The sequence below is a fragment of the Talpa europaea genome (assembly GCF_964194135.1).
Source record: "Talpa europaea genome assembly, chromosome: 9".
NCBI lineage: Eukaryota > Metazoa > Chordata > Mammalia > Eulipotyphla > Talpidae > Talpa > Talpa europaea.
In genome coordinates, this window is record NC_140076.1 from 70,219,919 (window position 1) to 70,236,569 (window position 16,651).

At 44.8% G+C, this 16,651-nt stretch overlaps 1 protein-coding gene across 1 annotated transcript in view; it reads right to left on the bottom strand.

The window, feature by feature from the left end:
- Window positions 1-16,651, bottom strand: part of COL23A1 (collagen type XXIII alpha 1 chain) — a gene marked incomplete at both ends in the record, with an annotated part of 392,542 nt that overhangs the window by 51,285 nt on the left and 324,606 nt on the right. Inside the window, 2 exons of the mRNA XM_084242375.1 lie at window positions 1,756-1,782; window positions 3,386-3,393. Coding sequence (XP_084098501.1) covers window positions 1,756-1,782; window positions 3,386-3,393 — 35 coding nt within the window. The remainder of the gene's footprint in view (window positions 1-1,755; window positions 1,783-3,385; window positions 3,394-16,651) is intronic.

Below are 16,651 nucleotides of genomic sequence, written 5' to 3' on the forward strand. Positions count from 1 at the left end.
GAGCCCCACCTCTGGGTGGGGCACCTCACACATGCTGAATCTCTGCAATGGCCCCACTAGCTGTGACGCTCAGGGTCTGGGCTTTTAGGGCACGATCGCACTTCACCTGAACCCCAACTCTCTTCACAGGGAAGGAAATGGAGACTTAGGGCAGGCGGGGCTTGCCTATGACCTCACAGTTAGTGGATGGTGAAAATGGGACTCAGCCCCTAACCCCCTAGCCACACAACCAGATGCCTGCTTGCTCACAGAGCCTGCTGGCCACCCTCGGCCTGCCCCTGTCCTGGGAGGAAGGGTCGGGGGATGACTGAGGGAGAAGTGGCCTCTGTGGGAGGTGGACCTCTGCCTGGCCCCAGGAAAATGATTCTTGCCATCAGCCAACAAACAGCCTGATGCTCCCAGCTAGGAAGAAAGAACACGTGGTCACTGTGGGATTAGAGGAGACGCAAACAGGGGAAGAGAAGAACCCTGCCCACTCTCCCTTGGGCATGTCATACGCAGTCCAGAGTAACCTGAGTGCAAATGTTAACCAGGTAATCCCAGGAGAGGTGCTGTTAGGAAGTGCCCACTCCTCCTGGGCTGGTGAAATGGACGATCCCGAGACACGGGGCCAAAATAGTCTAGCAAGTGCTGGTGGCCCTGATTAAGATTCCCTGACCCCCCTTGTCAAGAAAACTGCTGGAGAGGTAGTGCCTCCCACTGGGGGAATGGCCCTGATGGCTTGGGGGACCCCAAACTCTACTCCATACCCAGCCTTTGACATGAGGTAAATGCCCCCCAAACATTCCAAGTAGCCCTGGAGAGCCTGGTTTTGCGTAGCCGTCACCTCCTAAGTCTCCTTGAATCCTCGCTCCAATGCTGTGAAGGAGGCCTTTGGCACTCTACAGAGCAGGAAACTGACCTTTTCTGAGGTCTCGCAGGCAGCAGTGTTGGAATCCAAGCCTAGGTCTCACTGAGGGGTATGACTGCCCCCTCCACAGAACCACAGAAGCCGGCTCTGGCAGGACCGGGCGGCGCCTCACCCTCCACTAATGCAGCCTGTTCTGCCTCTGTACATATCTGGCCAAAAGAAAGACCTTTGAATCAACTAATAATTCTCTCCCTGCATCTTCCTGGCCTGAGCACAGAACAAATTTGTTCCCCAGCAAAACAGTGTCGCCACACTCTCCTTCCACCAGGCTGTTCTGAGGCATCAGGACTTCTAGATGTCTCAGTTGGGGTCCTCACCTCTGTGCAGGACTCCACATTTTCACAACCACATTTCATACAGCTTCTTATGGAGTGGTCACTCAACCTAGTATAAGCTAAGTTTTAGTTTTGGTTGTAAAAGATCTGAGGCATGACGACACTACAGTGCTGAACTGGAACCAACAGGCGGCCCTTGTTTCCAAGCAATGACACTAGCCACTTGGAATGACACTAGCCACTTGGTCCAGCAGCCAAGGGCTGGACCATGGGGCTTGGGCTGACGCGCTGGACAGATTGGTGTTGGGTGCATTCAAATGCCAAGGAGACTCCTTCTCAAAGCCTCTCTGCTTTACCTGCAGGCTGCAGAAAGTGCCTGTTAGGCCCTGGCCCTGCAGAACTGCTGTCCTGTGCCTTCATAAAGCTAATGCTAATCCTCCCCACAGAGATGGCAGCCACTGTGGAGGAAAAAGAGGAGGAAAAAGGAGCACAGACAGTTAATAAAAGCTTAGAGGGAGAATATTGGTTTGAGAGAGAGGGCAAAGAAAACAAACAAAAAAGACAAATTACCGGGTAGCCATCTCGTCCTGATTGCCCCTGTGGTAATTAATACGTCATTAATAATCAGACTTTCGGCAGAAAACCATATAGCAACACTTAGAATTCAGCCAGGGTCTCAGATTCCCCCTAAACCTCCCTGGTCTGCAGCAGAGACTGCTGATGGGTAAGTGACTTCTTCAGGGGGATAATTTGGGGTTCCAAGGGATCTGGGGGATGGAGCTCCCATTTCCAGCCTCACAGGACCAGGTTGCATGGGCCACCAGGGCATGCACCCACAAGTGTGATCCTCGCATCAGCAGGGACATATGGTGAGGGCCACGTGGGGATGTAGGGTTCCTGAAGGTGGCATCACAGCCATTGCTGAAAATGTTCCCTTGATGTGGCACTGAGGGACTATGAGAGGAGACACAGGTTTCCTGTCTGTTATGTGTGAGATGAGGTGACTGGGAAGACAGCCTTGGCAGCCAGAGACACAGCACAGGCCGGGGGGGCCCTTATGACTATTGGCTGCTTCTCTGCAATCACCATGTGCCAGGAGCAGTGGCTACCTGGCCACCATGCCACACGTGAGTGTCCATTGCAGGTTGCAGCTTGAGAATTCTGCATTTGTTTAATAGACTTGAGTTTAACAGCCAAGTACAAAAAAAAAAAAAAAAACAAAACACAAAAACTCTCCATATCCCTCTGCATTACACACTGCAGCAAGTTCACACAGGCCAGCTTCCAAATGACAGCCAGATATGACTCAACAGTCAGAAACTGCTCGTGGCCTGTAAATCTACACATTTTTATGGGCTGGTTCCTTGGCTCGTTGTGGCACTACTAAGGCATGGAGAAGCCCAGGTCCCATAGGGTGCTGATGGGAAATGAATCATGGTAGGTGGAAGTCAAAAGTACAAGCATTCATCTGAAAGGAATTCCTCTGGAAGGTTCACTTTGATTCACAAGGACTGTCCATGTGCTTCTTGCATTGATTCGTTAGGATTTATCAGGCTCTGAAAGGCTGCCAAGATGAATCAGAGGCAGACTCGTCCTGTGTCTTGGAGAAGACAGGATTTCCGGGGCCCCGACCATGCTCTGCATGCATTGCTTATACCCATTTCCTCACTGGAGGAAGGCAAATGAACCCCAGGACCTAGTGATCAAGCCCAAGCCCTGGCATAACTGCCTGACTCCTGAGCCCCTTTCTGTCAAAGCACATGAGTCAAAAATATTTAGACCCAGCAACAGCTTTGGGTACTTAGGAAATGTGGGCATGGTGCAAGCATTCCCCTACACAAAGTTGACCCAAAGGTTTGACAAGGAGCAGCCAGGCTTGTGCCAGCCGTCTGGGGAGGAAAACAGTCACAGAATGCTTTGCTTCACAGGGCAAGGCAAGCCCTTGCAGCTCTGTGCTGGCATTAATCCTCAAATTGAAAAAAATATGACCCCTGGCAGGGACTGACTGAGATTTATTTATTTTTTATTTTTTGAGACACCTCTTTAACCAAGCATTATTTTCATGGAAACGAGAGAGAGAGAGAGAGAGAGAGAGAGAGAGAGAGAGAGAGAGAGAGAGAGAGAGAGAGAGAGACAGAGAGAGAGAGAGAATAAAATGTCTTATCTTTCAGGAGCAGAGAGCATAATCCAGGGCACTTACTGGAGGACCTGCAAAACACAGAGAAACCACAGTCAGAATCAGAGGGAGAGGGGTCCCCTCACCCCGGCAGGCCTGTCCTCTTACAGCTCTTGGTCATCCCTCTGTTCAAGGCTTTGAAGGGTGAAGTGGCAGGGCAGAGGGGGCACCTTTACACTCTGTGGGGCCAAGGCAGGCGGGAATAACAGTCCCATACGTCTAGGCTCAGTACCCATGGCACTGGCTGCTGCTGCTCCTGCAGGCATTCAGCAGTGTGGGGTTGGGCAAGCCAGGTGGGAACAGGACTTTGTTCCTGCACGGAGAACAAATTTTGGTGCTTATCAGGGGCCAGTTCATTTCTATGGAAGGAAAGAGATTTAGGGGAGAAAATGGGTTTCTGGGGGAGGGAAGAATGCTCCCAAGGGCACTGGAGGGCATGTGGCCCCGCATGTGGTGGGGCTGCCCTGCAGAGAACACGCAGAGGAAACTCTCAGGCTTCTCACCTCACAGCTCGCAAAGCACACTGCATATCCACTACTTCCCAGCAATCTGTGTGAGGGGTGAGGAACATCCCATTTGACAGATGACCACTCAGAGGCTCCGAGGGAAAGAAGAGACTTCTCCAAGGTCACATAGTTGGTTAGGACAGAGCTCATCCCCGAAGAAGGTCTCAAAACCCTGCACATGCTTCCCACTAAGCCATGCCACCTCTAGTCCAGCAGCTCCTCCTCAGTCTGGACAGAGGTGGATACACAGAGGCGCATGTGGGCCAGTGGGTGCAATATTGTGATTTATGGAAAAAAAGTGTATTTTTTTAGTGTATATCTAGATGACCAAAATTTATTTCTCATACATATTGGGTCTTCCTGCACTAACTCACAGTCCCCAAAAGTCTTGGAATATTCTAAGTGTTAAGAATGATGAAGGTGTTACTTGTTATGTGAATCAGGTGCCTTTTGGGGAAGCATCTAAGGAGTGGAGCTGGGTAACCTATTAGATTAGAAGGTTGGAACTTCCAGTCCCACTACCCCCTCCCTCCTGAGAGGGGAGAGGGGCTGCTGGCTGAGTTCAATGACCAATGACCAACGAGTTAATCAATTATACCTGTGAAAGGGAGCCTCTATAAAATCCCAAAATGGGGCACTGGAGTGATTTTGGGTTGGTGAACAAGTGAAGACTTGGGGAGAATGATGTGCCTGGATAGGGCCTGGAAGCTCCCCTTTTACGACCCTCTCCATCTGCCTGTTCCTGAATAATATCCTTAAATGGGTTTCCTGAGTTCTGTGAGCGGCTCCAGCAAATTAATCAAACATGAGGAGGGGGTCCTGGGAGACGCTGATCTATAGCCAACAGGTCAGAAGCACAGGTGAACGTGAGTTTACAGGTGACATTGAGGTGGCGGGCAGTCAGTCAGTAGAATCTGACGTCTCTCCAGGTATTGTCAGAATTGAGCGAAGGGGCCTCCCTGGTGGCCTAGGGATTAAGTCTTAGTGCTACCACCGTGACGGCATGAGTTTGATCCCCGGCCAGGGAGTTAGCCACATGGTGCCACAGACCTCTCCTGTCTTGCCCACTGCTCCCCCCTCAGCAGTGTATTTCAGTAGAGCTGCCTGTTCTGCTCCACACTCTGTCTTTGGTGAATCCTCTCACTCCCCTCACCTCTGGCCTGCACCTCAGTTCTTTTACACAAAATTAAATAAATAAAATCTTAAAAAAAGAAAAAAAAAGAATTGTGCTGAGATACTCTCCTGGTGTCTGAGAACTGCTCGCGGTCATGGGGAGCCCCCACCAGACCCACATAGAACTGGATCCAGGAACCCTATTTAGTTGGCCAACACATACAGAGTTTTGAGAGTTCAACTTAGGATTTTTCAACTTTACCAAGGTGTGAAAGTGACAAGCATTCAGCCTGAATTTTGATCTTCCCCTGGGCTGTTGAGCTGGGGTGTGTTATCCTTGGGACACTGGGTAGTGGCAGGGAGGGCAGCTCTCAGTCAGCCTGGTGATCATGCAGGTGAACAAGCCACACCCTTCTGTTACTGCGTTGCTAGTGATTTTGGGATTTGTTTTCACATGCTGTCATGTCTACAAAATGCCCGTCTGTGTCTAAGACATTCAACATTTTATTATAAATTAGGCTTTGTGTTGGATGATCTTGCCTAAGCGCGGGCTAACGGGAGGTTCTGCGTGTGTCTCGGGCTGTGGTGTTCCGTGGGGTAGGTGTATGCAATGCATTCTGACTTAGGATATTTTAAACTTCTAATGGGTTTATCAGGACATAACCCTGTGGTAAACTGAGGAAGATATGTATTTTTGGATTGCCTCTCAGAGCCAGGGGTCTCTGGAGCAAGCAGTGTGACAAAGAAGTAAACAGAAGAGGCAAGATCTCTGACTCACTGAATTGTCCTTGAATGGACAGATACCTGAGAAAACAATGACAGAGGGAAGCACACATGAAGAGACAGAGGCCAGCACTGCCACAAGGGCCCCAGGCAGGCCGGGCCCACTCAGGACAGGAGGCCAGTCTCAGCCCAGAGGGTGAGGGATGATTACCTGGGGCAGGAAGGAGGAGGGAGAAGCATGGCAGAGATGCAAAAGTTCAGAGCATGCAGAGATCACTGGGTTGGGGGACAAGGAGAAGCCAAGGAGGATACTGTAGGGTGGGCCAGAACTCAGGGCCCTGTTTCTACATCATGGCTTGGGGGCAGGGGGTGTGGGCCCTGATTTGAAGGGCAGCAGGGTGCTCTGAAGTGTGAGGAGTGATGTGAGGGGTAGTGAAAGGTGCCCAGGCACACTGCAGCTGTCCCCGTGTGGGTGATGGTAGCTGGGCCCTAGGTGGTAGCAGTGAAGATGGAGAGAAGCAAGGGGCAGGAGACACTTGTCAGTGAGGACAGACGGGACTTGCTTGTGGACTGAAGGGTGAGGAGCAGGCATGCACGGGATACAGAAGAAGGGCAGACAGAGATGAGACAAAGGTTTTTGGCTTAAGATACTGGTGTCTGATGTTGCTGATAATCGAGAATGGTATTTCAATGAGGAGGTTCCCAATGTTTAGACTGAGGGTGGGCAGAGTACAGGCAGCCTGGACACAACAGTTCTTATTTTCAAGGTCCACCAATGACCTGGCTCTGGTTTTGCATAGAAAAGTTGCCAAGCACACTTGCTAGCACTTTTTCGATGCCCCATACACACACAGCTACCTGCACCGTGCCTGCGACCAGCCTCTTTTGCCTAGTCGGCAGGTTAAGTCAGAGGCACTGACCTGCTCCCACCTTCCCCAGACCCTGCTGCACCTGCCGCTTATCTCTCTGCCCACTGCCATTGTCATGGTGGCCTCTCAAGCAGATCTTTCTCTAAGCTTTGAAACAAGTTCCAATTCCTTGCTCCCACCCCTCCGCTATTCTGCCCCAGCTCTCCCCCTCACAGCTATGTGGCTGGAGAGAGGGCACTCCTCTCACCGTCTCTAATGTCTCGTCTTCTTCCTAGCTTCCAATCTGCTGGTTTGGATTCCATCCCTGTCACTCCACCAACGCAGCTCTCAACAATTCTCCAGTGACCTGCCTTCACATGAATAAAACTGACAAATATTTCTCCTTCTCACTGGACTCAACTTCCACGCTGCTGACTGAGCCCACCTTCTGGAAGTGCCCCTTTCCTTGCTTTCCATAATGTCCTTTCCACCCTGGTTATTTAGCTGACTTAGTTTCCTCCCCCTACCTCACATATGGAGGCTCCTGAAGGTTCTAGTCTAGGTCTGTTCAATTCTTTGCTCACCTACCTCCTCTCTCCCATCATTCCCAAGGTTCTCAGCCCAGCTTATGACCACACCAGGCAGAAGTGTCCTAAATGCATATCTCCAGGTAGGATTGTACCTTAGAAGCCTAGAATCCATTTCTGAGCTGACTGCTGGACATTTCCCCTCAAATAATCCCAAGATTTCTCAAGCAAACGCACACAGCTGTGCTCACGGACTTTTGTCCAGAAACATGCTCCTCTTCCAGTTTCTGGTCTTTGTGAGTGACACCCCCTTCATGCAGTTACCGTATCAGCAAGTGGGAGGGTACCTTCCCAAACCTGCTCCCTTTCCAATCCATTGGCATACGTATTGCTGCTCTGGAATTTATCTACTGACGTGTCTCCCAAACAACAGCTAATCCATGCCACATAGCTTCTAGGGGCTGTTGCAACAACGTCCCCCTTGATTTTCCCTTTCAGTCATCCTATAGACATTCACTGAGTACCCATTGTTCGAGACAGTGTTCTAGGCATGTGAGAAACAGTAGTGATGGTGATGAAGGTCCCTGTCCTAAGAGGCTTCCCTTCTAGTGACTAGGGGCAGCCAAAATCCAGTGAGTATGGTAACAAGCACATCACCTAGAAGGCAGTATGTGTCATGCAGAGAGAGGCAGCGAAGCATGGTAAGGGAGATATGTCAGTGCTGGGGTGCAGGCAGATTGGAGCTTTTCATGGGGTGGTCCATTCTAAGGTGAAATTTGAGCGAAGATTTGAAAGAAGTGTAGGCATTGGCTGTGCTGATCCCTGGGAAGATGTGTTCCAGGCAGAAGGAACCACCTGTGCAGGGATGTCCTGAACAGAGACCAAAGAGCTGAAATCCACAAGCAATGAGGGGGATATGTCTGGGATCAGAGTTGGCCTCAAATGTGCTGACCAATCACCCCTGCAGTCTCCATTCTGTGGTGAGAGTGATGTTTTCAAGATGCAGATCTAATCTTGAGACCCTCCCTCTGTTCTTAGGACAATGGCACCATCTCTTCCATGCTGTGATCTGCTCAGCCCTGGACTGTGGGAGGAGAGGTGGTCTGAGCAGAGGGAAAAAGGGAAAAAGTGGCACTGGTTCCACACCTTAGCATGGACTGGGAAAAATTCCAAAGGGACCAAAGATTTACATGTTGAAAATAAACCATAAAATTCCTTGAGGATAATGAGGGGAAATTCCTCTCCAATTTTGGAGAGGGGCAGCTTTTTCTAACTACAGTTCATAATCCAGAAGCCATAAAATAAATGTCTTATCCAATCATATAAAAACAAAAATGTCTGCAAGGCAGAAAGCAAAGCCAAAAGCCAAACTGGGAAAAATATTTCTAACGCATGTCACAAAGGCTAGATACCTTGATATCAAAATGCTCCTATAAATCAACTCTAAAATATCAACAACCTAGTGTAAAACTGATCAAAAGATACAAGTGGAAAATTCACAGAAAACATAAATGGCCCTTAAATAGTCATGCATCATTAATGATGCTTTGTGAATGATGGACCACACGTGGGTCTCAATTGGCTAGACACCTAACACAGGTGTGTCAGAGGCTAGGCTTGTGTGACTACACTCTGTGACTTTCACACAACAACAAAACCTCTAGCAATGACTTTCTTAGAATGTATCTCCATCATTAGGTGTCACATGACTATATATGATATAGATCAAGTCCTCACTCATAATTGAAAAAATGAAGATGTAAAACCACAATCACATAAGATTAGAAAAGTGAAAAATATGAAATAACCTATTGTGTTAAGGCAAATGAGGGTAGTCACCTCACACATTGGTGGAGAGCGGAAAAATCAGCATATTTTCCATAGAGTGATTTGGCAATACTAATTAATATTTAAAATGCATATGCCACAACACTAATGATAAAGGACTGATCACAAAAATCTACAAAGAGCTGATGAGACTCAACAAAAACAAAGTAAATAACTCAGTCAAAAAATGGGCAAAAGAGCTAAAAAGAAACTTCTCTGAAGGGGAAATGCAAATGGCCAACAGGCATATGAAAAAATGTTCAACATCACTTGTAATCAGGGAAATGCAAATCAAAACTACAATGAGATACCATCTCACACCAGTGAGAATGGCACATATTAAAAAAACTAGCTACAACAAATGTTGGCGAGGATGTGGAGAAAAAGGAACTCTTCTGCACTGTTGGTGGGAGTGCAAACTGGTCCAACCACTATGGAAAGCTGTGTGGAGATTCCTCAACCTACTAAAGATAGAGCTTCCATATGATCCAGCAATTCCGTTCCTAGGTATTTACCCAAAGGACACAGAAACATTAATTCAAAAGGGCACCTGCACCCCTATGTTTATAGCAGCACTGTTTACAATAGGTAAGCTCTGGAAACAACTCAAATGCCCAAAAATAGATAACTGAATCAAGAAGATGTGGTACATATATGCACTGGAATATTACTCAGCAATCAAAAAGATAAACTCATGCCATTTGCAGCAACATGGATGTAGCTGGAAGGTATCATGCTCAGCGAAGTAAGCCAGAAAGAAAAAGAAAAATACCAGATGGTCTCACTCATAGCAGGAATCTAGAAAACCTAAATAAGGGACCAGGAAAAAGACTAATTATAATAAAGTAAAAATCAAAATCAACAAGCAACTATAAACCAGAGACACACTAAGGAGTGGGGGGAGAAGGGAGTAGGATTAAAACAAGGGGGATGAGAAGTTATGGGGATTATAACTAAGAAGAAAATGCATACATTGTGCAAAAATGAAATAATGATGTAAAAAATATAAAAAAAAAAGAAATATAAAAGAAAAAAAAAGAAAAAGAAAAAAAATGCATGTGCCAATTGCCACAAAAAATCCTTCAAGAAATTTATTCTGCAGATACATTAACATATATGTAAAAGGAGAGGTGTATAAGACTATTCATTGCAGAGTTTGTTGACAGAGCAAATAATTAGAAATAGCATACAAGGACTAACTTAAAGAAAGTATGGGACATCTCTAAATGGAATATCATGCAACCATGGAAAAGGTGAAAGCAGTTCTGTATGTTGTGGTATTGAACAAGTGACACACATTGTAAGCGTTTTCATTTTAGTGTGAATGTCATAGAGTATAATTACACAAACCTAGATGGTCTAGCCCACAATACACATAGGGTGCATGGGATGGCCTAGTGGGACCACCATTGTATATGCAGTCTGTCATTAATGATGAATGACTGTAATTACTTAAAAAAAAAAAGTGTGGACAGTAAGTTAATATGCAGCCATCTGTGCTTAAAACAGTCTCTGAGTAAGGGAGCCCAGTTGGGTGAGTGGCAGGGAGACGGCCTTTCCGCCATGGGCTCTTTGATGTCGTTGTGGTTAGTGTACCAAGTGAGGAAAGGCAATAAGCTAACTTAGAAAAGGCTGGAGAGAGTTCTGTGTCTTTGTTGAGTCCTTCCAGCTTTTGCTGCCTTTCCTCTCACCTCCAAGGTCCTTTCAAGAAAACTCAGACTAGGCTTGTTACTATGAGATAGAGAGCCCTGAGACCAGGCATGAGGTGTGGCCTAGAGGAGACCAGGAGCAGTTGCAGGAGTAAATATTATAAGCTTCCAGAACTCCATTCTTTGCTTTTCCCAACCATCTCATGGAACTCCTGCTGCAACCTCATTGGGCCCATTTTACAGGTAAGGAAACTAAGGCTCAGAAAAGTTACCAGTCGCAGGGATACATCCTGCCCACGATGTGGGCAGTCTGACTTGGAGCCTAAGAAAGGGGTTGAATTTTGGCAGGAAGCCCTGTTATTTACTGATCAACCCCCACCAGGTGCTGATCTCATCTGAGATCACCCAGCTAGGGAGGGCAGTCCAGGTCCGAAGGGTCCCAACCCTAGGGCACTCTCTCACCCCAGAGGCGAGACCAGAGTGAGAAGGCAGAATTCTGGACACTGATTCTGTAACTATTCAGACAGGTCAAATCTGGCCCCCCTGAGAGATTCCAAAACATACCAAGTCACCATCTCTCCAGGCCACAGGCTCCTAATCACCCAACCCAGTTCCTTCTGGGCACCCCAGGCTTATCAGCCTGGCCATTTCAGGGCTTCTCACTGCACCTGGGATAACGTGCAAACTCCCTGCATAGCATTCCTGCCTGGGGCTGCTCCTTGCCAATATTCTGCTCCCTTGGCCATGTCTACTCCACTCTTCTCTCTCAATTTCCCAAGGGTCACCTCTCAGCCTCAGAACATTCACATCTGTTGTGTTCCCCTGGATGGCAGGCCACAGCTTCATTACCCCCACCTTGAAAAGCCCCCTATAGCTGTGAAATCTGAAGATGGCTCTGTGATCTCCCCTTCTCCTGATGGTTTCTGTCTCAGTCTCCTGGTTATTTCCTTCCAATCATTCACCACAATCTAGTTCTTAAATCCATTAGCTTGTTGTCATGGACTGCCAGTCAGTCCCTCCAACACGATAGCTCACTGAGAACTGGGACCCTGTCTGCTGGGCTTCCTGCCATCTTCCTGCTGCCCAGGGCAGGGCTTGGCAGGCATGAGCACCCAGGAAACATGTGCTGAGTGGATGAGGGGCAGGAAGGGCAGGGGCCCCAAGCCTATTACCTCTGCACCCAACTTCATTGCACACCCTGCCATAGCCAACAGAGACAGGATCTGTGGGCTGCAGCAAGCTGGACGCCTGAGTGGTGGATGGCGTGGGGGGTCTTCACTCAAGCTGTCCAGGGCTCCCTACTTGGAAAGTCAGGCTGGTTGCAGGGCCTCCAGCCACCCACGTGGTGGTCCTTCCACAGCCTGACCCCATTCTGCACACAGCTTTTAAACATGTGTTCCAGGCATTGGTGGGATCTGCTGACTTTGCTGTTAGGAATGTGGGGGCAATTAAGTAAGAGTCAGATGACTTGGGAAATAAATAAAATGGGTCCGAGGGGGTAGAAGGTTCAACGACTCCATGGTTTCTTTAAAGATGTGGCCCCACAGGGATCCCCAAACTGGAGGCACGCCCACTCATCCAGGCTGGGAGAGAGAACCTGTTGTTGACAGGCAGCCAGAGGTGGGTGGAGTATCTGGAGGCCCACAATGCCCACCTTGAGCTTTTAGCCCAATTCCTGAGTGTTTGGGGTTGACCACTTCCTGAGTGTTTTCCAAAGGACATGTTACTGGAAAAGCAAACTGGGAAGACTATTTTTCACAGGCTGGCATGTGCCCAGCCCAAATGCTAGAAGGTGGGAACTGACTTGGTGCCTGAGGTCACTGACCCCAATGTCAGGGTCACTGTCCCTGCTCACTGCCCACACCTGCTCCTGTGTTTGCCTGTACTCCTGATTTCTGCTTTGCCAGGTCCCTGTTTTGCCCAGTAGGCTCTGGCTGGGCCCCAGTCCTCTGCCTCTTACCACGCAGTTAGTTCCAGTTATGAGGTCCTAGTGCTAGTCTCTTGGAAAACTAAACCTATTCCACAGGAGGACGAGACCTTCTGCCATGCTTCTCCAGTGCTTTCCCCAATGAAGCAGAATGGAATAAGAGGTTTTAAACCACGTTTGCAGGTGGAAGAACGAGGTTTTGGGTTAGCAAATCCAGAGCCAATAATGCGTGAATGAGTCAGGGTGTTAGCTCTTGCCTCCTGCCCTGGCTTTAATTAGGCCAATATTGTCAAGAATTGTAGACACCTAGATCCCTGCCTCTCCAGCGCTGAGCCTGGAATTCTGAGCAAGTGCTGGGGGTCTTTTGTAGTGCTTTTACTAAGTTATGGAAATTCCCTTTTATTTTTAATTTGTTGAGTGTTTTTTCAATCATGAAAGGCAGTGTCCTTTTATCAAAAGCTCTTCTTTATATTTATTCACATGATCAATGTTTTTGTTGTACCTTGAATGCTTTTGAATGTTAAAACAATCTTGTGTTCCTGGGATGAATCTCACTTGGTCATGGTATATATAATCTTTTTGCTATATTGCTGGATTCATTTGCAAGGATTTTGATGTGTATATTCATTAGAGATCTCAGTCTGTGGTTTTCTTGTTTTGGTATCAGCATAAATTTGGCCTATGGAATGAGTTGGAACATGTTCCCTTCTCTTCTATTTTTGGGAAGTTTGTGATAGAGTGCTATTAATTTCTCTCTCTCGTTTGCTGTCCAGATTTTGTTCATTTATTATTGACGGAACATTGGTCTGCAACTCTGTGGATCATTTGGAAGTACAGGATCACACCTCTTCAGATATATTTCACCAAACCGTGTAGAGTGCCCACCACTAAAGCACTGAAAGAAGAGTATCCTGGGCTCCCTTCATCCTTTGCTAGTACCCCCACCCCCGTTTGATTTCTCTATATTCCACAGATAAATGAAACCATCTATATTTGTCTTTCTCCTTCAAGCTTAGCGTGATCCCCTCCAGCCGTAGGAATTTCTCAAGTTTGTTAGAATCAATCAATGAAGTCACCTACTCTAGGCTTTTCTTGTAGAGTTTTTTTTATTACTTATTTTATCTCTACCTGTTATAGTTCTATTCAGATTTTCCATTTTCTCATGTGTCACTTTTGGCAGTTCTGTCATTCTGGGATTTTGTCTTTTTCATTGAGATAATCTGTTCTTTACAATTGTTCCTTTATACTATTTCTTTATACTTGTTTTGTAAGGTCTCCATTTTCACTCCTAATTTTAGTAATTTGAATGACTACTCTTTTCTTAGTCTAGGTAAAGTTGCTTTCAAAGAATTAACTTTACTCTTGTTGATTATTCTTTTTTTATCTTCTATTTCATCTTTTCATTATGATTTTATGATTTTTTCGACTTTTGCTTGCTTTGGTGTAAGTTTGCTCTTTCTTTTCTGTTATAGTTTGCTAAGGTGGTAATTAGGTTATTGGTTTGACCTTTTTTTTGTTTTAAACATTGGTTTTTATACATTTCCTTCTAAGCACTAATATCACCACATTTCATAACTTTTGGTATATTGTGTTTTGATTTTCTTTATGTAACAATATTTTTTTATTTCTTTTGTGATTTATTCTATGAGTCATTGGTTATTTAGGAGTATAATATTTATCCATATTTGTGAATTTCTCAACTTTCCTTTTGTTATTGATTTCTAATTTAATTCCTTTGTAGTCAAAGGATGTATTTTATATGATTTCAAGCTTTTTGATATATTGAGTCTTGTTTTATAGCCTAAAATGTGGTCTGTACTGAAGAATGTCCCACATTCACTTGAAAAAAAATATATTTTACTGTTGTGATTATAATATTCTATACATGTCTATTAGAGTTAGTTGTCTTATAGTGTCATCCAAATCTTTTTTGTTATTTTTTTTGTCTATTTGTTCAACCTGTTTTTCAAAGCAAGGTCTTGAGGTCTAAAACCATTATTATTATTTTTTTAAATAATAAATTTTATTTTTATATTCCCCATACAATTGCAAACCCCCCCCCCATTCTGACCCCAATCCCTCCCTGTGTATGGTGTGAGGTAGTGGTCAAGCTTCATTCTTTTGCATGTAGCAACACAGTTTTCCCAGCACCATTTATTGAACAAACTTTCTTTGTTTGCTCCAATGCATAGCCTTTGCTCCTTTGTCAAAGATTAGTTGACCATAAATCTGTGGGTTTCTATTCGATTCCATTGGTCTGTATGTCTGTTCTTGTTCCAGTACCATGCAGTTTTGATGATTATGGCTTTGTAGTATAGTTTGAAGTCTGGGAGTGTGATGCCTCCATTTCCTTCTTTTTTTTCAGTAGAGCTTTGGCTATTTGGGGTTTTTTGTGATTCCATATGAATTTCATCAATAATTGTTCTAATTCTTTGAAGAATGACATTGAAATTTTGATTGGAATAGCATTGAATCTGTATATTGCTTTTGGTAGGATGGCCATTTTAATAATGTTTATTCTTCCAATCCTTGAGCAGGGGATGTCTTTCCATTTCTTTGTGTCTTCTTCTATTTCTCTTAACAGTGTTTTATAGTTTTCTTTGTATAGGTCCTTTACCTCTTTTGTTAGATTTATTCCCAAATATTTGATTTTTTTTTTGTTTCGATAATAAAAGGGATTTTTTTTCAATTTCTTCTTCTTCAGATTTATTGTTTGTGTATAGGAAGGCTACTGACTTTTGCGTGTTGATTTTGTATTCTGCCACTTTACTGAACTGATTGATGAGTTGAATTAGTTTTTCTGTGGAGTTTTTGGGGTTCTCTATGTATATTATCATATCATCTGCAAATAGTGATAGTTTGACTTCTTCTTTTCCTAGTTGGATTCCTTGTATGTTTTTCTCTTGTCTTATTGCTCTGGCTAGGACTTCCAGTATTATATTGACAAGCAGTGGTGAGAGTGGACATCCTTGTCTTGTTCCAGATCTTAATGGAATTGCTTTCAGCTTTTCACCATTGAGAATGATACTGGCTGTTGGCTTGTCATTTATGGCCTTTATGATGTTGAGTCCAACCATTATTGTTGAGCAGTGTATTTCTTCCTTCAATTTTTAGTTTTTGCTTCCAGCATTTTGAGGTTCTATTGTTAGGTACATATAAATTTACATTTGTTATGTTCTTGATGTTGAGTCCAACCATTATTGTTGAGCAGTGTATTTCTTCCTTCAATTTTTAGTTTTTGCTTCCAGCATTTTGAGGTTCTATTGTTAGGTACATATAAATTTACATTTGTTATGTTCTTTTATCATTATAAAATGTCCTTCTTTATCGCTAACATTTTTTTGTCTTATTGTCTGTTTTATCTGACATTAGCACAGCCATTCTAGCTTTCTTTTGGTAATTTGCATGATATATCTTTTCCCAGCATTTTATTTTCAACCCATTATACTTTTTTTTTTTTTGTGGGACCCTCGCCGGCGTCTGGGGAACAAACTGGCACTGCAGAGGCTGCGGGCAGCCTCACAGCCCAGCGCTCAACCACTGCGCCACCAGGGGCGGCCCTCAACCCATTATACTTTGAATCTAAAATTTATTATAGACAGCATATAATTGTATGATGTCTTTAAAATATAATTTAAAAAACTGAATGTGTCAATATACAAATAACATAAAACATGACCATAAACATTGTTAGTGTACACTTTAGTAGTGTTAAGTATATTCACACTGTTATGCATTTCAATCTCCAGAATTTTTCCTTTTTGAAAAAATGAAACTCTGTACTCATTAAACAACATGTTCCCATTCCCTCTCCTCTCAGTCTCTGGCAACCACAATTCCACCTTCTGTTTCTATGAGTTAACTACTTTAAGTATCTCAAATAAATGAAATTGTACAATATTTGTGTTTTTTTGGTGATTGGCTTAACTCACTTAGCCTTATGTTATCAATGTTCATCCACATTGTAGCATGTTTCAGAATCTCCTTCCTTTTACATAAAATAATATTCTGTTTCCCCATTTATCTATTGATGCATATTGGGTTATTCATACATTTTGGCTATTGTGAATATGAAAATGTGGTATGAAATGTTTGTTTGAGACCTGCTTTAAATACTTTGGTTATATACCCAAAAGTGGTATTAATGGATCATATGGTAAATCTAGTTTT